Source organism: Tyto alba, unplaced genomic scaffold (assembly GCF_018691265.1).
Source record: "Tyto alba isolate M040663 unplaced genomic scaffold, T.alba_DEE_v4.0 Super-Scaffold_16, whole genome shotgun sequence".
Taxonomy (NCBI): domain Eukaryota; kingdom Metazoa; phylum Chordata; class Aves; order Strigiformes; family Tytonidae; genus Tyto; species Tyto alba.
In genome coordinates this window covers 11,685,404-11,709,514 of record NW_024881278.1, presented here as the reverse complement: position 1 = coordinate 11,709,514, position 24,111 = coordinate 11,685,404, and the positions used below count along the sequence as shown (strand labels likewise).

General features: G+C 39.5%; 1 protein-coding gene across 5 annotated transcripts in view; it reads right to left on the bottom strand.

The window, feature by feature from the left end:
- The window catches only part of FSHR (follicle stimulating hormone receptor), a 106,909-nt gene that overhangs the window by 24,276 nt on the left and 58,522 nt on the right, over positions 1–24,111 (bottom strand). For 3 of the 5 annotated variants that reach the window (XM_032989453.2, XM_032989454.2, XM_032989456.2), the window contains 5 exons: positions 17,067–17,138; positions 14,772–14,873; positions 11,229–11,297; positions 11,048–11,122; positions 6,145–6,330 (listed from right to left, as the gene is read on the bottom strand). In XM_032989453.2, the coding sequence (XP_032845344.2) occupies positions 6,145–6,330; positions 11,048–11,122; positions 11,229–11,297; positions 14,772–14,873; positions 17,067–17,138 (504 nt within the window). The remainder of the gene's footprint in view (positions 1–6,144; positions 6,331–11,047; positions 11,123–11,228; positions 11,298–14,771; positions 14,874–17,066; positions 17,139–24,111) is intronic. The other 2 variants (XM_032989455.2, XM_032989457.2) reach the window with 2 other exon arrangements.

The following is a 24,111-nucleotide window of genomic DNA, read 5'->3' as shown; positions in this document are numbered from 1 at the left end:
CACATCATGAGACATACAACAAACACGTAATCATCCAGTTTCCATTAACAGCTCAGTTTTTCAGGTTAGCTGATTATACAGACTACCCTGGAGCTTGAAATTAATAGTTTGGTAGGTCCCTATTTATTACAGACTACCCTGGAGCTTGAAATTAATAGTTTGGTTGGTCCCTATTTATTACAGACTACCCTGGAGCTTGAAATTAATAGTTTGGCTGGTCCCTGTTTATAAAATATTACATGAAAGTGTAAATTATTTAGAAACACTATAAAATGTAAGGGAAAGGAAAGGTCAATGTTTGCCTTACTAACACTCATGATGCAGTTACCCACCTGGATAAAGCATTCTGTAAGAAGCCTCCCTTATTTCAACAAAATTTCTCATATAACCTGTCATTGATAAGCTGATTCTTGCATGGGGAAAATACATGATGGTGAATTCCGAGGTAAGACTGAACTTTTAAGAATGAGTCAATTCAGCTGTGCCCATAAGTAGTCTGTATAATCACAATAATGCTACTATTTCTTGGTATTACTCTCAAATTCCCTTTTTTTTCCTAAAGGTTTTGACTGTCAGTGTGCTGTGTTCAATCCTGTAACTCTGTCAGGGCACAGAACAACTCCAGTTTGTGCTACTAATTTTAAGTATCACATGTCATATTGGTAACTGGCCAGGAAACCAAATAAATAGCATAAATAAGTTCACACAGGCTTCCAGATAATCTCTATGGCAGATGCCAACACAGATACAAACACAAGACATGGTAGAACATTTTGATTAAAAACTCTTTTTCAAGGAAAATGGATCAGAAACCAAGTGAAGTGAAGCAAAGTCAAGAAAAGCTGAGCCACACTGAACCAAACCAAACCAAACCACACTAAACCAAACCACACCACACCAAACCAACATTTCTGTGGAAACAGTAGTTGCTTTTGTTTCTGTCAAAAAGTCTTTTTTAAACATTTTGAGAATTTTCAGTAGCAAAGGTAAATAAAGGAAAAGAGTTTCAAGGAAAAATGCCTTTAAAGATAAAATTAATATTTTCGGTAGTTTTGTGTTTGGCTTTATTTCCTAGAGTATTGACTCTATACCTTTCTCCATGCCTAGACCAACAGAACAAACAAATGTTTTGGCCGAGATGACAGAAAGATGATCAGACCCATCAAGCTAAGAAATATCAAGGCATATCAACAGGAAATAAAGGATCAGACTTTAACAACTGCCTCTCCTAGGACACCTTTGAAGTTTCCTGTCCCAGAAACTTGCATCTGCAGCTTTGCATAAATTGGATCCAGACGTAATCTGCGAGGGAATAAACCAGTTGACAATGTGCTGTAAAACCGACACAGTTCAGCTCTACCTATTTTCATCTACAGCCCAGAGAGAAATTTAGGTGTATAATTGCTAGGACAGGACCACAGCTTATCTTCCTCCTTGACTTGCAGTACAATTAAGAGAAGAGCTTTCTAGGCAAGTTAGGTTGAAATTTTTAAACAATTGGTAGCAGTTTAAAAGGGAGAATTCTTTTTTTGTAACCTAATTTTACCCTTTGACTTTGTGCACTCACTATATCTTCCAAAAATTGAGTTTAAAAGGTCTGCAGGAAAGGAAAACTAATGAAGGCCCAGCACCAGAAGGTGAGGGACATTTCCTATGAGGTTCTGAACATCCCCTACTATTATTAATATTTTTTATCTTGCCTGTCAACTGAGGCAGAAAACTGATTTTCTGTGAGGTCAAATATGCACTATGAAGGTCACAATAGCAATAACAAGGCATTACATTTTGCTCCCCTGTGTTCTGCTCACATAAGGATGAGTGAGGGGTCCAGTGTATTGATCAATATATCAACAGTTCTCTAGCTGAAAGGGAATATATACTTCCAAGAAGCAATAACGGGAGAGAAAGTCCCTGAGTTTTGAATGCAATAGGCACTTGAGGGCACCGAAAGATACTGCAGTTGGTGGTTCTTCGTAAATGAATTGAGGGAAATGTTTTTATCCAATAATTTCTCAGCTATGAGTTAAACCTTTTCCCAAATTATGGAGGTACTGCATGGAGCTAAATCTATCCCCTGATAAGACTGCTATTTAATGCTAATTAAATATTTCTGATCATTGCAATTTATGAATTCTTGAATTATTTCACAACCAGCTGTCCTAAATAAAACCAGTGTCCCACGGAGGCAGCTGCTTGCTTTGCTCTGAGGATGGGTGGTGAGGAGTCTCCTGGCTGGTTACCTGCACCATGAGCAGATAAGGTGTGCAGCTTCAAAATCCCAAGGGAAGAAAACCCGTCCTCTTGTACTGACTGCTTACTGTTATTTTTTGCCCTGGCATGTTTGCCTTTTGGGCTGTGCAGTGCATTCAGAGAAACAAATTTTAACATTCTTTTGGCAAGGAATGGGTCCTTACTTCCTTTTGAGATGGTAGGTATTGTAACATACTTCATATATTCAGTCTCTTTGTAACCTTCTTTTATTGTTTAATGTTGTTTTTCTCAAGTAAACCCTCTGAAAAATAAACTGGAGAAAGTACAGCTTAAAGAGTAACATTAAAATTGTCAGAGTGCTCTGAAAAAATAAACAAAAATGACTACCTTTGTACAAGTGGTTATTTTATGCACTTTTTCTGGAACCGGTGACAGCAGGATCTTGTGTGCTGAGAAACTTGCTCAGCAGAATAAATAGTCCCAACCTAGGTTCTGTATTAAGCCCTATCTCAAAGCAATCATCCTCACTGAAAAGTGACATCAAGTGAGTTGTGAGCAACTGATATTATGTTCTCATGAGACGAGGTCCAAACACGACTCCTGATGCTGCCACACTTTTTAAAAAAAAGTAGAATTTCAAGTGACAGCTCCTCCAAAGAATAATGATCAAGTGTAAGGACAGAGTCATATCAATGTCATTCTTTTAGGCAGAAGGTGATCTTTATGTCAAAGAAAGCCAAAAGCTTGCTGAAGTTCATAATGGTCTGTGTCAAGCTGAGGGTTTTAACATCCAGCCTCTGCCCTATCCACACTTCAGGGATATTATTTTCCAATCACAGAAAAACGTGAGGGGAGTTCAACATACTGCACTGGGCTTGTTCTCAGAAAGCAGTTTACCTTCTGTTAGGCCAGCATCACAGTGTTCCAGTGTGATAAATCTACAGATCAATGTTTATCTTATAATCCTAATAGGAATGGAAAAAAAAGTACATCAAAATTGTCTACATTTTAATTTGTGTCTGATGAAGTTGTGCTTGATGCAACACCCTCCAAAGTTTAGAAAGCACTGCCACTGTAATGGGTGTAAGCTTTCTGTTATCACACCAGCAGCTGTTTGCCAGTGCAGATGGATTTGGGAGAGGTGACTGAGCATGATCCACTATGGCAACTTACTTTATCTAAGATTCTCAGTTCTGCAAAAGTCTCAAAGAGGGGAAATCTAACATAAACGAGGCAGCTAGAAAGGGGCCGCACAGCCCTGTCTTAATTCCCTCCCAGCTTCCCCATGTGAACACCAGTTGTTGCTGTGATCCTTAGAGATGCCCTTCTGGGGGTGATGAGACAACTTTTTTATCCTCCCTGGACTACCTGTATGTATCCTGAGACACAAAAATCCATGAGAGAATGACCGTCTCCTGTGAAGGTGCATGACAAGTCTGGTTATGTCACGGTTCTCACCACCACAAGTGATGCTCACTACGCTGAACCAAGCACAGCTCTCACCAAAGAAATAATGCATTGTGTGATCAAGCACTGCAAACTATTAATAACTCTTAAACAACCTGAGCAGTCTTCAATGCACACGCAGCTTGTGCCAACTGTCATGAAAACTGCTTTGAAATGAAAGGGCGTGTAGCTACTGTACATGTGACTAATCTCTGCTGAAGTGTACGGTAACACCTTTGGTATTCAAACTGAACTAAAATGCATCCATTTCCTCTAAGCTGGAGAGAGGATATCAGTCTTCCATCAATTTCAGTATAAGACACATGACTGTACGAAAGAAATTATAATTTTTAATTATGTCTTAAAGCAGGTAACAGGAAGGGTTGATCTAAAGTGTTCGTTCTAATAATTTTGCATTTATGCTTAATATTTTGTAAAAGATACATCTGGTAACTATTAAAGACATATATAAATACATTCAACTTTGTTCTGTTGATTGGGGTGATACAGTTCACATGAACATTCAAGTAATCATATATCATAAAGAGCATTTCCAACTTGCATACTATTTCTTACTGTTGCATCACACCTGATACTATAGAGGACTGTGAAGTTGGGACCAGACTTGCTCCAGAAGCAGCCCCACCGCTTCATGGTGCTCCAGCCCAGCTCACTGGCCATCTGAACTTGGGTGGCGTGAGCTCTGCACAGCTTATTGGCATTTCTTTGCAAAATTACACTTGCCCAGGCTGTGGGAAGGGGTGCTTAAGTCCTCCTTGGATTCTTACCTGTCAGGGCAGAAGCTTTCAAAAATGGGGCTATACTAAGGGGGGAGTGAGTACTGTGGGCTTCAATTCCCTGAGGTGAACATGACATGGAAATTATTTAAAGCCCAAATGAGGGGACTAGATGCTGAGAACTTACCACAAGGTTAGGGCCATTTCCTCCTGTAATCTTCCTTCAAAGGTAAATCTTTGTTTTTGAAAAGTCCGGTTGCCTAATTTAAGGGGTGGATTCTGGGATCTGGGTCCTGGTTTGACCCAAGCAGCCCAGAAGCCAAGTTCCTTCAAAAATATTAATCATAGTAATATCAAAGTCCCTTTACAGATCCAGGACTAAACATGCCTCCATCAGACTCACTGACAAATATCACTTTACCACCAGTGCTGGAACGACTGGACCGTTTCTACCTAGCAAGCTACCAAGCACTATGTCTGCATAAGCATGTGAAAATATCTCCTGTTGATAAACCATCCTAGCAAAAAGTTTAGCATTTTGGATCAATAATGGACAACGGGGAATAGATTCTGTCAGATATTTCCTTTATCAGATACTTCCCTTATCCACCATTAGACTTGTAGTCTTTAAACAGATAGTTTTGCAAACTCATGTAGGTGATATTTATTAGCTATCAGCACAAGCAAGATCAGCTGTTTCATTGTCTGGTGACAATGCAATGCTAAAAGTAAAATAACTAACTAAGTATTAAAATAGAAGCTACCAACAGGTAATGGGTTTACTTTTATTTGAAGTTTTAGGCAACTTCTGAAGAGAATGTCTTGAATTATAGCAATGATCCACAGTTTTTTTTTGTTTTTTTTTTTTTTCTGCCATGGCAAATTTCAAGTCTTTGAGGACATCCAGTAAAGGAAGAACTTCGAACAATAACAAGGGTTTCTGGAGGTACCTGTTCCTCATGTTTTCCAGTGGCACAAATTCAGGACATTCATTAACTATTTAATGTGTACATTTAAAGTCTATCTGAGCAGCTGAAAATACTCAATGATAATCATTGATACCTGAAGTCTCACTACAACTTGCTAATGGAAAATTAAAACAAGCATAGACAATTACTTTGTCCCTGCTAAAGATGCCATACCCTCCCAACACCCTCTGTTGATTTGGGTAAAAGGGATCTTCTCTAGGGTAACCACTTCAGAAATCACTTCTAAAAACGTTGTGTATGTAGACTCAACAGATAATGTATCTGTGGCGTTTGGTTGATCAGTGTTCCAACATTGGTGGTGGCTTTCTGAGATAAGAGTTTAAGATCACTCAGAGGTCCTGTTACTCTCCTGAACTGATGGCCAAATATTGCCCAGGTTCTCTGCAAACACAGTTTTCCCTGCAGCTGCCTTCTGAAAAGTTATCAAACTTTTCCTGTTGAGTGTCTCCAGCATGGTTCCAAGCTGATCCAGGATGGGAGGTCCCAGTGAAAGATGGATTTATGACAGGTAGGTGTTAGAGCTGCAGCTGGGGAAAATGCAGATGCTAACACAGATATAAAAATTTATTACTCCACTGTAATGGAGAGCCAGTACACTGTGTAGCATGCATAAACTTGTATGTATTGTATGTTTATTTATTTCTATACATTTACTTACCTGCACTGAAGAGACCTTTTCTATCCAGATTTTGAGGAAGTTTATTTAATTCACTATCAACTGCTGAGAAACACCAAAAAGAAAAACAAAGGAAATCACTTACTTTTTTCTTTTCCAGTTTGTAAATGCACAGCAATGGCTAGGATAGGTGAAGTTTGCCTCAATCAAAGATCTAAATTTGTTTAAATCAGGAAGCTTTTTTAAATTATATGTGGACCTTGCTCTTAGCTTCTTGATGAGTTCTAATCCATGACTTGGCAGGAAACTGATTCTCGTCCTTGAAATATCCCTTTAAGAAAACATATGAAAATCTCAGTAAAAAGCAAATTTACTTCTGCTTGACCATGGGTATGTGTTTTAGATTGTCCTACTCATCTTCAGAGTAGTGACTGGAAAGAGATCAGCTGGAAATCTACACTGAAAAGAGGATCCAGGCATAAATCGGGTGTTCCTTCAGGAAACCTGAACTAATATCCATCATAAACAACAATCAAGTGGTGATAGTCTGGTCTGAGAAAAGAGAAAAAAATCCCATAATCCTCTGCGTAAGAATTAGCAGGGACATAAACCATTAATGCCACATGATACTGGGCTTAGTAAATACCCAGTAAATGCAACAATCATCCCAGAATTCTCTTACAGGATAAAAAAGGCTGATGAAATCACAACAAAAGTTTGCTACATGAATATCACATCATGGGAAGACTGCTGTGGAAAATGAAATAAACAAAAAGAGAGAAGCTCACATGGGGGTACATATGTGAGGAGAGGTTGGGGATATCATTGGGAAGAAAAGGAGATTAAAGCAAGACAGAGGTGGCATGGTTCAAACTGTGAGGAATAAAAATAACAAAACATTTCCAGAGGTTTAAAAAACAAAGAGAGCACAGACTGAAGCAAAGAAAGGGGCAAGATTACAGGAGGTTAGGAGAGATGTATTTATGTGGAAGGCAATTACTGTGTGGGACAGGCTATCAAAGGCATCAGTGAAAGGAGCAGCTACAAATGGATTAAAGAGAGCATTAGTGGAGCTTTTAAAAGGAAACACACTGTGCAAACACTAAATCTTGACTTGTGCCATGCAGATGGGGAAAGGGAAGAAGGACCAAGAGTGCCCCATCTCCAGGCTAGGAGATACTTGGGAACCCATCCCCATGGCTCCAGAATGTAACAGCTGTGACAAACTGGGGCACAAACTGTGTCCCTCAGCTTGTGACAGCAGGAGAGCACACTCCTTTCTCTTCAGAGCAACAGTAAAAATGAACTGCACAAAAATCACCCTGTCCTCCCTTAGTCCCTGTGCTCTTGTAGCCTGAGACTGATTGAGGATGCAGTGTTTGCTGAGGCTGATCTGCTCTTTATTCTCTGACAAAAGAAAGGAATTTTCCCTAATCAAGGAATTGGACTGACAGTATTTGTAATTTTCTCCATGCCCCCTCCAAGGTACAGTTTCCAATTCATCCATAACAGTGCAATGTCAGGAAAACATGTTATTTGATATCTATTACCCAACATTCACAAATTGTTTTTATTATCATATTAATGCAGTAGAGTGATGCCATGTGAGAGGGAAACTAGATTTTAGCAGCATGTAATAAAGTTTAGACAGTTGCTATGTACCTTATGTGTATTTGCACCTCTGTTCTAAGAAATGAAATTGATACCAGGAAATGGCTCTGCTTGAAGTCACAGTCTTCAGCTTACGGTGGCCAAGCCTAACAAATTCATAGGCAGCTACTGAAGCAGTCAGTAAAATTGGTGGTGGGTAAAGATGCTCTTTGTGTCCATGCTGTGCCCACAGCTGAGGCTTTGCATCCAGTCTCTGAAGGAATGTACCACCTTCAGCAACTGGACCATGAACTGTGGCAGCAGAGGAGTGAACACAGACCCCACTATGCTACCCTGACCCGGGGCCATGACTTCAACTGGGAGGGCAAGGCAGACTGGTGGAGTCAGAAATGTTTTGAATTTGTGCCGGTCGGGCTGAGAGAAGCCACGCTATGGTCCTGAGGTTGTTCTAGGCTTGACCTGTTTCTTGCAGAAGCTAAAAGCAGCAGCTGATGAGAAATTTTAGGTGATCGATTTCTGACTTAGACACCTGAAGAGGTAATTTGGTTTCAACGAGCAACCTTGATTGTTTCATGGACTGACTATTGCCCTTAGTATGCTGCCTAATGAAAACTGTCACCTAGAGTATATGCTCGTGACTCAACAACTAAACAGCAGTTTTTTGCCTAAATCCACAAACAGCATCACTCATGGCATCATTAAGAACCTGTGAAACTTCACAAGGGCTCATAATTCTGAACAAGAGCATGGAAAATGTTTTTTTTTTTTATCTTGTTAGCTAAAAATCTTTACCGAGTCCAAACTGTTATTACACTGGTGGAAATAACAAGTAAATATGAATAGGAATATCAGATAGACTTAAAAGTATCTCCTGAGGGTTTTGTTGGTATGTCTGTTAGGGATAGCTATCGATATACCACTGCCAAGGCTCCAAACAGCAAACACAGACACTGTTCAGGTGGTTTAGTAACTTACTCCACTGAGTCACCATGCACAGACCTCAGTGCGGAGGTTCTTTGGGACACTGCACTCTAGTTAGAGGCTTGATAAATTAAATAAGCACGATGAACAAGACGATAAAGTGGCAGTAGAAAATCAAACCAGAAAGCATCGGTGATTGGAATACATGTTCTTGTATTATTATTGCTTGGCTGCTATTCATCAGCTTTGACAGCAGCCAGTGCAGGAACAGCAAAATGAATCTGACTTCTCTTCCAATCACTTCCCTTTCCCACTGGGAGTCTCTGTTGGATTAGCAAAAATACTGACCAACTGATGAGGTTTGAAAGGCATGTACAGAAATAGCAAGAAATGACTGATGGAGCAGAAATCAAAGAGAGGTAGACTGATCAGTGAGAACAATTTTCTCTGTGCTTATATCTAAACTGATCTCTGGCTGTGACACAGGGAATCAGCTGTCAAGCTGGGGAGATACTGGAACTCTTCTGTGGCCCCTATGTGTGGGTTTACCATTGAAGTCAAATTGCAAGGATAGGAAGGACCATAGGCATACCTTGCCTTACATTCAACCAGAGAACTCCTAAAGACTTCAATAAAAGCTGGTGTAAGCCACTACAGCTCTGGGAGCACCAGAAGATGATTAAATGAAACAATATGGCTGAAAATTGAAGCTATGAAACTCCATGTTGGAACTACAGTGTATTTCTGTATAGAAGGAATATGTATAGCTGTGGGAGTAATTAGACATTTCATTTACTTGCCTACTGTCAGCACTGAAATCCTTTAACTTAAAACTTGATGTCTTTCCAAAAGAGATATTCTAATTCAACCAACAGCAATAAGCCTAAGAGAGGAATTGATTTGTGAAACTGTGTAGCCTGTACAAGGGCTAAGATTGGTGCTTTCTGACATTACTGTTTGTGTTTCACATTATTTTAATATGTTGAATTATAAAATAGAAGTTGTCATTAATTGATTGTAGAACATTGGTTCAGAAAGTTAAAGAGTTAAAACATCATGACGTTCATTCTAGTAAAACATTGCAGTCTGCTACACAGACTTGATTGCAACAACACTATCCCAGCAAAGATATGATTATGGGTCAATCATTTTCACAAGCAAAAGAACATTCCTGGTGTACTCTACAGTGACAGAGGAGTAAGAAGGCTCTTTCATGATCTCAGCTGGGATAAAAAGGTAATTTCCCATCCATAGAAGAGCGGATGTATTGGCAGTGGAACAGAAAACTTCTTACGCAAATAGCTCAGTGTTAGAAATTGAACTATCAAATGAATCTGAACTACAGCCAAATCAATTTGTTAAACCTCCAGAATATGATTGTATCAACTACAGCTTGCAAAGAAAATTAATTTACTTTTCACTACAGGAAACAATGCTTTTCCAAAGAAACATCTATGATATTACTGCTGAAAAGATGCTCCACTGGCAGTCTTTTCCAGAGAAAGAAAACAGTTTGAGTGATGGAAGTGGAGCAGAATGTAGTAACCCATACCACAGCTCTGACCATCACAACGTGGAAAAAAGGTCTTCAGAAGAACTCTTATCTGAACTCAAGGTTAACCAGACATATTTCTCCCCCTTTTTTACATTTCTAACCACTCTAACATCCGTGTAAAATCTTTTAGCAGCTTCAGTGACCCCTTTTCACCCTTTCTGGGTGACTCCTAGCCCTCTCTTGACATCCAGGGTAGATGGGAAGAGAGAAAGGCTCTGATGAATTGGTGAGAATAAAAAGACTCCCATGTCTCTGTTGCAGCTCTTACACATTGTGGCTTGTGCTCAGAAACACAAGCACTTGTGCACACTCACAGGCATTTTCCGACCGTATGGCAAACCATGGCTTCGGGTAACGATGACCAATCCATGAGCACCCTACTGCTAAATTCTCTACTACTGAGATCTCGCTTTCCATCTTACCACCCACCAAAGACATCCTGCTGTAAACTGTGTGAGATATATCTCATACCTATCTCTATAGGGGATGGGGCACCCCAATCTCTATCCCTGTAGGGTAGGCATTTTATCTTCAGAATTAAGCTTCAGAGATGCAGGGGCAGGTCTTCAGTGGGAAGCAATACAGATTTAATCACCAAGGACCCACTCACCTGTTCTTGATTTTGCTCAAACAAAAAACTAACAGCATTTTTATCTGGAAAAAAAGCAGAACTCTCTTACAGACCTTAATCGACTGTGGATAAGAATCTGGATCTAAATCCCTGGATCCAAATACTCCCCAAAACTTGAAGACAAAGTGAAAACATGGGTCTAGATTGAAATTTCAGTTACGGCTTCCAGGTTTTTTTTTTTTTTTTTTTTTTCTAATATTCAGAACTATAGAATATTCTGCCAGTTTTGAACTCAAAGATTTGGTGAGATGTTGAAGTCCAGACTGGCATTTGTATGTTCTTCTCTAGGGAGTTAATAATGAGAAAATATAATGTCTGAATATTACTTACAAAACAACGGGCCCATTGGCTCCTTGGAAGACCTCATCTGGTAATTTTTCTAGGTTATGATTATCACTTAGATTTCTGAAAAACACAACATTTACGCTAAAACAATCTGAGATTAAAGAAATAGATTGCAGCTACTTCCTAATGTTTGTTTTTCAGAATAGTAAACAACAGAAATAATTACAGCTCATCCAGGTAGGTTCCATTAAATGCATGATTCTCAATTTCCCGAATTCCGTTTTTGTTCAGCCATCTGCAATAGAGAAAAAGAAAAAAACAAAACAAAAGACTTGTGTACTTATTCATGATTCATAACTAAAATGTATATATTTCAAATCAGTGAAAGGGATCTCAAACAAAATTATTAAATGGATATTCAAATGGTGAAAATTCTATGCATATTCACTGCTAAGACCCCAATAGTTGGAGGAAGGCTTTCGAGACATGAATAGGGCAGATGAGTGCTACCATCAGAGATGATAGCCAGAGCAAGTTTCTGCATCAAGGGCAGAGCTGATGCAGACACTGGGGCTGCTCATGGCTCCCCTGGGGAGGCTGCAGTGGAGGCAGGGAGGCTGTTCCAGGTTAATCCCAGGACGTGTGAGACCAGGATCATTCCTGCTGGTGCTGTTGGTGCCATTTAGTTTTACTTTTTTCATGATGTTTTTGAAACACCGGGCCATGGCTTAACGTTTTCCAGTTCTTAGGAAAAAAGTTCAGTCTACGATGGTCTCACATCTTCCTCTGGGCAGGCTGAGGAGAGATGCTGACCATCACTGAGCTGGGCAGGAGGGCAGGAGGGGGTGGTGGTGGTTCCAAACTGCCTGGGAGGCAGCTGATTCCTCCTACATCTGCTGCCTCGACTGCTCCCTGTCTGCTCTGCTGTCCCAGTCCCACCTCCCTGGGGTTCCTTCCCACAAGGGGAGACACAGGTAGTGAACCTGGGAATCAAAGCTCCTAGGGCTTTCTGCCAAGTTTTTACTGTAGTGCATTAACTAATTAACATTTAACGTCCTTCCCTCTCTTCCCTTCACGGTCTTAAAAATTTACATTTGGGTCAGTTATATTTATCATCTTTATGGTGCAATCTTTCATCTCGCTTTAAACGTTACTTTGCAACTCACACCCTCTCCAACAGGCAATGACAGGTCTGATTGATGGCAAAAATGGCCTGATTTAATTAAACTGTCAGCAAACCTGGATGTTTTGTTTCTAATTCATAATGAAAGCTGAGGATGCTAGTGACCCACTTATTTAAGGTCTGAGGTAGTGAGTTAAGGTCAGCATGAAAATCAGTTATGGGTCTGGCTGAAAGGATTACCCTTTTGACCATGACAGGCAGATGTACATAGCTCCGTGTCTATAACGTCTGTCAGGTCAGATCAGGAGAACTGTCACCGTCCCCTTCACTTGCAAGCTCTATTAGACATGAGTGAGCAGGCACAGAGTAGAGACATGTCCCTGCTTATAGTGTTTAAAACATTTATTATATTACATCGATCTTATCCATTCGTAGCTGCCAGGCTGATATATGTGATTTTAATCACAGTATTAGTACTTCATTCTCTCACTGAACATGATGCTAACGCAATGAGATACTAAGGTCGTAATATCAGAGTCACTGTTGCCATACAGTGTGGACTATACACTCCTGTCACCTGGCTAACTGCATTCAAGTAGTAAAAAGAGGAAAAAAAATTTACCTGAATCCCAAGACCTCATTATACTACATATAGACAAGTTTCTCTTGAGAAAAATTCTCCCCTCACTTGAACCAGCATCATTACTGACTCCACTAACTCTTAGGTTAGCAACAAGTGACAATGGAGGCAGAGATCCAGAACTTGAACATGTGGGCTTTTACTCACCATTTCATGGCTATAGTGGTATTTTTAAAACATGCTTTAAAATTCACCTGGTGCAGTAGGTCACTGTCCCTGTGGTACTATTTACACCCTATTTCAGGGCAGGAAAGCTCTATCTTAGGCTCTAAGTGGTATGTAGACATGGAAGCAAGGTGAATTTCTTCTATAAATTTCTAGCACTTTTTTACAAAATGTATCCACAGTTCCACTCTGTGCTGATCCCATGCATAGCATAAGATCAGATGCAATCTAAATTACCAGTTTAACTAAAATTGTGTCTCCCTAGAATGTGGGAGTTCAGTGGGTCCTGAGTATTTTTAATGCCATCTTGACATATCTGATTTCACAAAATGATGTCTCTGTAAGAGTAACTTTATACTGCACTGTATAGTGACTTCAGTTTTGTATAGAAAACCAATAAAATTTGGTCTAAAATGAGGTAAGTTCATCTCAGCACAAGGAAAGCCTAATCAGGGTCTCTCAAAGAGCGCATGCAGGGCCTCTGTCCCAAGGGAGAAGAGTCTGGACATCGACTGACCAGGCAGGTGGTGGTCAGGTCTGCTTGCACAGCTCTTGCTGCTTCTGCACCCACTGGTGGGTGTGGGAGCCCGGGGCAATGGGGCTGTTGCAGGAATCTGGGCAAAGCAGCTGGGAGAGGACATTGAACCCTGCTGACCCAGGACAGTTTTGCTGGTAAACCAGCAGCCTGAAGTTCTCAGAGAGGACTATTCTTCAATATGCAGGCAGTAATCATATAAGCAATGAGATACCCCGTGGAGAGAGGGGAAGCCAATTTCATAAAGTTCAAGTGGCACAGAGAGGTCAAATCACAGTAAAAAACTGGGATATTTATCTCACCCCTTAGTGGTATTATGGAAACAAATACAGTACTTGTTGTGCAGTGCTCTGAAAATACAAAGTTCCACCTGAGTAGCAAATGTTAGCATCACAGGAGAAAAGCCAGTGCACTTGGGGTATCATTACTTGAATATATATCTGAGAAAACTGTGTGTGTCTTTAAAACTTCAGGGAACTTGACGTAGACAGAGGTTGTGCATAAGCAAAGGGGAAGAAGAGATAACAGCTAAGTGACTTGTTACTGGCCTCTCTTCAAATATTAATGGTCTGACCTTGCTCCCACCAAAATCATTGTGAGTCCAGTCAGTCAGTCAGATCTTGCTTGTCTGCTCCAGTATGTGAGGTAAACTGCACACACCCAGTGGGAAATTTTTCCAATCTGGCCACTCGCTAGGTGAAATGAAGGCAGCTTGTTAGCAAGCAAACAGTGTGTTTTGATATACCAACAGAAAGGATCAAAGAAGCCAGGTAGTGCATTAAAATACACAACTATTCAAGTCAAGTGTCGAATCATCTAACCATGCAGCTTGAAACTGCATTGTGAACCAGCCTGTATCAATGCATTAGCATCGTGCACAAATATACTGCATTTCCGCAACATCTACATATATTTTGCCCAAGTAATAAATGTCTTTGAATAACGTGTCTGACTGTAAATATTTATGAGTCATGCCATCTTTTTGAACACAATTTGTATCACATGGAACTGTTGTTGTAGGAGGAATAAGTTTAACTGTGGCATCAGTAATTACTAAATTTGCTCTATGTTGTACTTCTAAAATAAAGAGCAGGACTAGAATACAGCAAAAAAACCCCACAAAAGCATTAATTTTTCGTGGTAGGGAAACAGAATATAGAGATTTCAGGGGTAGGGGAAAAGTCTAAAACCTCAAACTGAATTTGGAAGCATATGAAATTGTGCCCATTCCCTGGTTTCCTTGACCCTATTCTGGAAAAGAAATGTTCTAACAAGGAAAATAATGAATTTGCTATGTCTTACTCACAGAATCACACTTTCAGAACTCAGGCCCGTGAATGAATTTCTTTCAATTGTACGTATATTGATATTGTCTTGAATATCTCTGAAAAATAAAATACAATAGAAACTACACTTTTTTGTACCTCTCTGAGCCTTTCAATATGATATGCTATTTCAAACACAGTATTTTTCCTTATATTCAATCTGAGCAACTATTATAGGCAGAAGGTAACAACTTAATTTTTTAAGACATTTTTTCTGTATTTCCTTGTAAAAAAAGCTGGAGCAAAACATTTCCAACACCCCTATACTTTCCTCCCAAATAGGCTGAAGTCATTAAAATGCATAAAAGCTTGTGTCTCATAACCCTGAGGTGGATGAAATAGTTCCTCCAGCAAATATACGACTCAGAAAATGCAAGCTGAAGGGCTGTGAGGCCACCCCTTCTCACAGCCTCCCAACCAGAAGAAGGAAAACCATTAGCCTTCTTGGCCTGATTCAGCAGGGTACCTACAAGCCCACGAATCATTCCCCCGCAGATGTCAACAGGGTTGCTTATAAGCTTTGTATGTGCTTAAGAACTTAAGATGCAGGACCCCTGTCAATGCAGTTTGTTGAAATGACAAGTAGGCATTTCAGTCTTTCAGCAGTTTTGACTGATATGAAAAAAGGAGCGGCAGATATACTTTCTGTTACTTGCTCAAAATAGACCTCAAAGAAATTAAATAGCGTTACTTATAATTTAGACTGGGGATATGGTTGTTTTCATGCTGTTTCTGTTGGAAAGCACGGAACGGAATTAATTATCTGCAAAGCTTGAAATTAAGTACAGTTCCAAAATTATCTCATGCTGATGGTTGAATATGGCCACAACTCCATATTAAGTGACGTGCAGAGGCCTCATTCTGCACATGGAGGTCAGCAGAGGTAGGAACAAAGGATTGTGACACCATACAAGTGAAGTGTATCCCTCTGCTAAGGATCTGCATGAGCCCTTTATAAACATCAGTAGCCCATCGAGACCTATCTCTGGGACTTAAATGTTGGCACAACTGAAGCCAATGAGAATTTTCTTATTGACCTCGGTGGGGCCAGGCTGTGAACCAAGGTCCAGTTTGGGACTCAAGCATGATCAATGCCTACTTATTCCTACAGGAAAGCAAGGAGTTTCATTTGAAAAAAAAAAACGAAAAAACCCTCTTGCTCAGCTGGCCACAATAATTCAAGCCTAGTTAAGACTGATGATAAACATATAGGTATACAAGAGGAAGGCTCTGTAGCTCTGTATCTGTTGCATTTGCTTGATGGTTTTGGGGAGAGCTGAAATGTAATTCTCAGAATTATGTATGTCAAGTGCATTACAGAAATTTACTTCTTACCTTATATATTTGTATATTATATTCAGGCATCCCCCTCTATGCTTTCTATCCATTTTTATTTACATTAATGGCTGTTACTAAGACAATTGCAAGATTAATGTCTCTGCAGCTTGAAATCTTCTAATCAAAGATTTGCACATTCAGAACTTTGCCTGTACATTAACAATATATCTTGTCCAAATAAAGAGAATAAATAGCTGCTTATTTCCTCGGTTTTCTGCTTTCAATTACATGAAGAACTGATAGAAAAAATCATGTCAAGGTCTTTTTCAGTGAAAAAAAATCAAGATTTTTCTGATATGCATTTTTTTTTACAGAAAAAAAAAAAAGGTGCTTTTACAGAAAAAACTCTTGCTTTCACACAAAATTTTAGACAAATATTTTCTTTTTTCCTATTGGCACTGGAATTATCTGTTAAAAAAAATATGTAATTCTCTGGACAGTTTTGATGGCAGTGAAAAATTGAGCATGGTAGAGATATTTCCTTGTGTTTTTTTTTCTTCTTTTTTTTCTGTTTTTTTTTTTTTTTTTTTTTTTTTCTCTGTGATTTGCCCACCTCGTCACAAAAAACAGCAATAAGATCAGTAACTCTTCCCATGCAGGCCAGAGAACTGTCACCAGGTGGCAACAAATTTCCACTGCCACCATCCTGGTTTGGATTTCAGTGGAGTAAAAGGCTATCCACTCACACACTCATAGCATTGTTAAAGGAGGAGCAGTCTGTAAAGTGCAAGTTATAATGCTTTGTAGAATGGAGACCTAGACAGAACTGAGACCTTTCGGGCCACGTTATCATCAATGTCTACAAAATTACAACCCAAAATGCAACCATGAAGCTAATAAGTGAACACAAGAAGAATCATGTCTTGAAAGGTTTTGTTGGAGCAGGAGAACATTCAAAGGGAGCTTTTAAAAAGTGAAAAGCAGACATTAAAACTTACAGTAAAACTTTCTGGAAAGAGTGCACCTTATGGACAGCAGGTAAAAACCGAAGGCCAGTGTTTGATATCAACCTAAGGGGGAGAGAACAGGTGAAGATTATTCACTCTGCGCCAGGAACAAAGCAATCATTAACAAAGAAGAAAGAGCACTGGACTTAAAATAGCAGACACGAAAGGCACAGTTTAACCACAGATGAGGGGTTTACTCATAGGAAACTTGACATTGCAATGTAAAAAGTTTTTTCTCCAAAGTGCAAACTGAATTCTGCCCCACTGAAGACAAGGGAGAAACACATTCCCTCCTGACGATCTCAGGAAACGGTTGATATTAATTTCCCAACCATATTCTAAGAAATCAGCTGCACTGACACAGGGTAATTATTTTCATAGTACCTTTTTAAGACAAAAGTATCACCTCACCACAATTTTAACCTTCTGCTCAATAGAGGATACATTGATTTCACTGGAAATGATGCTATTTCATGAAAATAAGAGAGAATTGAGACACTTTATTTCCCAGCACATCCAATAGCAAGGAACTGAACACATGGGACTGTTTCAGCTGGTTTGTGTGACTGGAAATGGGCCTGAGTCTCTGTATTAAACTACTGCCACCCTCCTACCACGTTGAGCTTTTGTGTTGCAATTCCTGTCCATGAAACACCATCCCAGAAATGCTGACACTGAATGAAAATCCTGTGCCCACAAACAGCAAGGAAACATGGTCACAGGTATCCACAGAGCTATACCATGTTTAATTTAAGCAAATTTCGTTATCCAGAGCAGTGTCAAAGGCAGGACAAACATGATATTGCCATGCAGCATGGTGGCTGCCGATGACTGGAAGGAGGGATGAGCAGAGAAGGAAGGAGGAGCTGCACTGGGTTGGGCTCTGACCAGCTGGGAGTTTTACCCAGCCACCAAAATGCCTCATTTTGACTCTACTAAACAAAGAGAAAACTTGGGTTCTAGAAAGTTTAGTTATATCTTTGTAGTTTTAATATGTGAGATGGCAGAGAAGATAACCTTTAACTGAGAATATTGATTCCTTAAGGAACTTATCAGTAGTATATGGAAGATATTTTTTATCCTGGCACTTAGACAGAACAATATTCTTTCATTACTGGATGCTTTTTTTTTTTTTTTTTTTTTTTTTTTTTTTCAGATTCACTCCTAAATAATTGAATGGTGATGAAAAGCACTAGCTGAGCCTGGAAAAAAGTAACAGCATTCATTTTATGTCTATTATGAATCAAGATTATTCCAGGAGAGTTGCAAACTTTCAGGTTTCATCATATGAACTGAAACTGAACACTTCCATATGACAACCAAATCCTATATTTGGGCACTCAGGGCGACACATAGGTCCATAAAATACTCATTCACTTGCATAAGTACTGCTCTGAGCTCCCTGAGGTGGTCTCTGGATATCCTCAGATGTTGAAAAGCCAACTTGCTATCTGTTTCACCTTATAACAAAAAGCAATGCATTATATGCAGAAAAAAAAAAAAAAGTAGTATAGTGAATATTCAAGGACACAATTTGGGAAAGTTGCTGAAATGTCATGACTGCTTCATCTCAGGAGTCAGAGTGGTCTGACATTGCATCAGCTTAAAAATAACAGCCGTCATGTGACCAAGAAAGCTCTACAAAAATGCCTTTGAAAAACCATTACATTTAAATAGAAAGCATGATTAATGAAGCAGGTGTATTTCACAAGGCCCTTACTTAAAGTACTTCTGCACTTACACTTCATAAAAGGAGTTATCAAAAAAAATTAGAAGTAATAGAAGAACCTGTAACTCCACCCTTACAGTATTTTAAAGTACACTCTCTAAATTACTGGAGACGTACAGGGTTTTAGTTGAAAGATGCCTTTAATTTTAAATGACTCATATGCCAAAAATTCCTGCAATTCTTCTTAGGAGCCACTTGTTAAATACAAATTAAGACATGCATTTCCTTTAGTAGGCAAATGAAGAAGCAAACTGCTGCAAAGTAGTGTGTGGCTATTGCAGGACAGAAGAGGAGGCATGGGAAGCTTTCCTTTCTACAGTACTTTCCTGGGAAAATCTCCATCCTCACATTGCAGTAATGAAAGATGATAGTATTCTAACATATGCTACTCAAACACAGCTCCCAATGGCAACTTACTCCCAAAATATCAAAATGCCACACTGGTTAACAGGGCGTTCACCATACATGTGTGAAAAACACATTCAAAGCCTTGGGTGATGCGATAGTCCTGATCCTTCCAGTAATCCCAAAGTGGTCAGGGCTCAATTTGTACTGGTGTCAACTGAACAGCATGAGATGAAGAGGAAAGCATCTTTGACGAATCATTATATATTGAAGTAAATATACAGGTGGCACAAAGCACTGATTGTACAGAGGCACAGAACAGTGATTAGGAGTAGAAGAGGATGTTCTTTTAATTAATTGCAGAAAAAGAACTGAAAAAAAAATATTTAGCTAGACTGCAGCCTAGATCTTCCCTCTCTTTTTATTCAACCAGCAAATCTCCAGAGGCCTTTAAGTGGATAATCTTGTTAGAATGTAGATAATCCAATTTACTGAATATCTTTCCTGCAGGACAGTTTTGTCAATATATTTACCATATAACATATACATCCTCAGTAGCCTCACTTTAAACAAGTGTCCTTTTTAATCTGTGTTATAACTGAGGCCCCCCTTGCCATGCATAAACAGTTTCGTAAAGACCTGTTTTTCAGACGGCTGATGGCTGCTTTCCAAAGCATTAATTGTCTTTCTGAAAAGACTTACTGGAGTCAGCACTTAAGGAAATCATAGCACCATGATCAGCAGAAAAAAAAAAAAAAAAAAATCAGTTGCTAATCCCTGGAAGATTCTGGTTGCTTGTCTCCAGATATAGCACCATGCTTGCTCTTTTTTACACCAAATTGGTAGGAGTGACTCTGACAAAACTGGGAACACTGTTTACCTCATCAACGTATTGTGGATATTTGCTAATTTGCAAACCCAAGGTAGGCAGCAATAAATACAACATCACTCAGGAAGCATTATTTTTGTGTCCCTTAATCATGCTGGTAACTTTTTACTGCACATGAGCCTAACTCCAGCAAGAGATTCCTCTGACTCATGTGCCCCAGCCTTGAAGGCCAAGACAAGCCTATAATCCACAACACCCACTTCTGGGGCAAAGTCTTTAACTGTGAGGCTGCCATGGAAAAGGAAGGATTGGAGAATCACTTCTTTTTACTGCAGAGCCAACTCCATGCAAACAGTGAGTGATTCTATGGACTTTACTGCATCTGCAGCAGATACAGGTTTGGGTTTAGGAAGCATGCCAGGTACATGTGTGTCAGGTCCTCCACGGAATAAGACCAGGCAGGAACAAGCAACTGCAAAACTTTGCAGCTGGGATCTATTTTCCACAATACAAACTATTTTGCAGATAAAGCACATGCTTTTATCACCTAAATTTCCCTTTATCCTCCAACAATCCAGCTGTAACCCTCAAAATTGATCTAAAAGGAGTGTTACATTTAAACCTTTCTATTTTAAGCTGAGATTGTTTAATACAGGACATTGACACATCCACTGCAAAAAAAAAGAACCAAAGGACACAGATTACACATGAGAACTAATTTTGGAAAGAAAATAGGTTTGAAAAGCCATTACTACATTATTAAACAGACAATGCCACAGCTCTCCCTAATGAGAGCCAGATAAATAATCTTGTACCCATGAAAAGGTCAATAAGTTACCATTTTGAAGCAGTCTGTCTCTTTGGCATATATCCAAGAAGACCAATTAACAATTCTCTTCACTGCTTCTAAAAGACTATTGAGAAAGTTAAGGTTGTGTTTTTCCATAAGCTTTAGAGTATTTCAGCATTACATTTTTCTCTCCTTAGTGTTTTTGTGATATAAGTAATGATGATGCAGCAGACACAGGTAGTTGGGTGAGCAAGAAAAGTATTTGTACCCAAGTTGACAGAGGTAAAGCATATATTAGTGGATGTAAAGAGCCCATGAAGCTGATGAGAGGGCTGACAAGGCTAGCCAGAGTTTCTTGCCAGCCCATAAATAAGACCTTTTAACAATACAACTATTTTTAAAGCAGCACAGAGAAAGCTTTGCAAGCAACGTGTTGCAAAGGTCATTAAATTGATGGGCTCTGGTGCCTAGGCTCAGTTTCAGGCATTAACACTACTTAATTTTTCTCCCTTTTTTAATGAAAACTGCTGGTGAATGTATATTTTTCTGTGAGATTTTCTGAATTGTGTTTTAACAGTTCTCTCACAGCTGCAACACTGTTGTGGGAATCAGACCACACATCTTGTACCCTGCCAGACTGCCACCAAGACTGGAAACTTCAGAGCTACAACAAGCCCACCACTGGGCAGGTACCCGAGTACCCCTGCTTTGGCATACTGGCTGCAGCTGGATCTTGCTGTACCTCTTTATGCCGAGATGCTGGGGTGCCTGTGCCAGCTGTTCTGACTGGTGGGTCAGACCAGGAAGGGCTACAGAGGTCTACGGCAGGGTTTATAGCAGAAGGTTGTCCAAGGACCTCTCCGAGTACAGGCCTCTGTCTCCACATCTACTGCCTCAACATGGACTATTTGGGAAGCTGGCATGGACCCCAGCTGGGGAGAAGATACACTACACGGGCAACAGGAGTATGTCCCAGTGGGACCATCATCAGATTTGCTGTTCCACTCACACACAACCCCCTGTATGATCGGAGAGAATCACCTAATCTGTTTTGTGACAAGATACTTATGAAATCACTTGCTATTTCTTCCTAACTACCAGCAGTTACTGGGAGACTTAGGATGTTATGTACCAAGGTCTGTTGAGTTTCCCTTCATGGCCTGAAAATTTTTATAATTTCTCAAATAGCTGTTGATAGTGTCTCTATCCACACAGACGCTTAACCTCCTTTTCAGTTACTTTAAAGTCTAGTCCCATATGAGCATCTTGCCTTATATTTTCATTAACTGACTCTTCCTCATATGTCATTAGAAGGTGAATACCAGGACTAGCTTACCTTTACCAACTGCCATTTTGCAGCCTCCCATCAAGGTTCCTACTTTCTCGTTAAATTAACAGTCCTATTCTTTCAAACAGTAAAACTCTCTGCCTTTTCAAGGGGAGGTTTCTAAAAGGGCAAGCACCAGTGAGTGAAACAAGGGGATGGAGAAAATGGCACTTACCTACAGAAATGTGTCAAGAGAGAGCAAGAAGGTATGACTGTATGTAGAGAGAGTGACCTGAGCATGATGTAACTCATCGTCACACCCAGCTCACTACTATGTGAAAGGCTCCTACAGGGACTTTGGTCCTGATCCCAATCCCTATGGTGTTAATTGGTGCCACTACACTGAAGCCAAAGGTGTTGCACTGATTTATACCCCTAGCACAGCTACCCCAAATCTTGTCATTAGCACAAAAGACACATTGATCTGTTCAGACTCAGAGCCATGAGGTCTGCAACTTTTGTACAGTTATAGTCATATAAGGTGTGGGGGGATTGCCTCCTAAATGAAGGCACAGAGGAGATGCAGCATAAATCCATTATTGGAGTAAACACCAAAGATGGATTTTATCAATTTAAATTAGAGAAAATATTTGGCACAAGAATAAAATTAGAGAAAAATTTCTAGTCACCAAATCACTGAATTTCTGGAAAAGCCTCTCTTGGAGAAAAGAGAGAAAGCAGGGAACACTGGAGAGCATCAAAAATGTCAATAAAGCACTTAATGGGATAGATGGAGTAGAGCCAGTAAGAGATGGGATAAAGTAGTCTGGGGAGTCTCTTCCAGTCTCGTGTGCCCACAAGAGGGATTACCTTAAAATGTACCCCACATATATTTTCCTCTGATTTCAGCCAGTGAATAGAACTAGCTAAGGAGTAGTGGATAATGGCTACTTACACAAGCAGTCATCTATATTTTTAATCTGTTTCTTCTGTAGGTCATAGCAGAGATGCTGCAGCTGAAACTTTATACAGGTAGAATGTTGGAATGTTTGAGCCAGCATGTAAGGGACCATAGAATGCCAAATGTTCAAAAGAGGGAGCACCTACTAAAGTAAAGAAAAAACCCTTCTACTAGTTCAGATATTTAAAGTGGGGGTTTACCATTTCCTCACAACCTATAGTTTGTGTCCCACAATAAAAAAAAAAACAAAAATAAAAAAATCACTGAAATTAGTGTGTTCATTATTGTGTTTACATTTCTTCTTCTTGTTCTTCATTTTTGTACGAGATAAATGTACTCCCATTGTTTCTAACCATCTGTACACCTGACAGCTGTCCTACCCATAGGAACTTTTTCTGGGGTTTATATGGGATAAACAAATGCTGTCTTTTCGTTCATAGCTAGCCAGAATTACTCAAAGATGCAGTCACCACTGAATGACTCAGACTGCAACCAAAGAAAAAAGGCATATGATTTCTCCTCATGACAATTCAAATTTAAAGCTTTATTTCTCTGTTGCCAAGAGAAAAAAAAAATAAAAAAATCTGTGTTTTAGTTGCAGACACAAAAAATTAAAGTTTAGCAAGGTGCCTGGAGAATTTGATAAAGCAGATATTGATAAAAATACTTGAGAGAATGACAAACCTACTGCAACCACCTATTCCAGTTCAGTAAGTGCTTAAACTATAATGGTTTGGGGTAGCACTAAATACACCTTATCTCTTAAAGTCCAAACCTTAAATCTCAAATTTTAAAGTTCAAATTCAAACCAATCCCTCTTGGCATTTCTGAGCTCAGAACCTCTCAGATGCTAGTGATTTTAAGAGACCTTAAATGCTCATTATCTTACTGGGAGCTATGCTTATTAGACCACTGATCTGATTTCATCTCATCATCAAGAAATATCTAATCAGACAATGAAGCACTTATTCTTATGTCCTCAAATGTAGAAATCACGATCAGGCTTCTTGTGCTAGTAAAGAAAACAAGGTCCTCAAGTGGATAGACATACAAAAGTTAAGCTAATATCCTGCTGGACGTATATGCCATTGTTCAGCAAAGAACACTGTGTGACC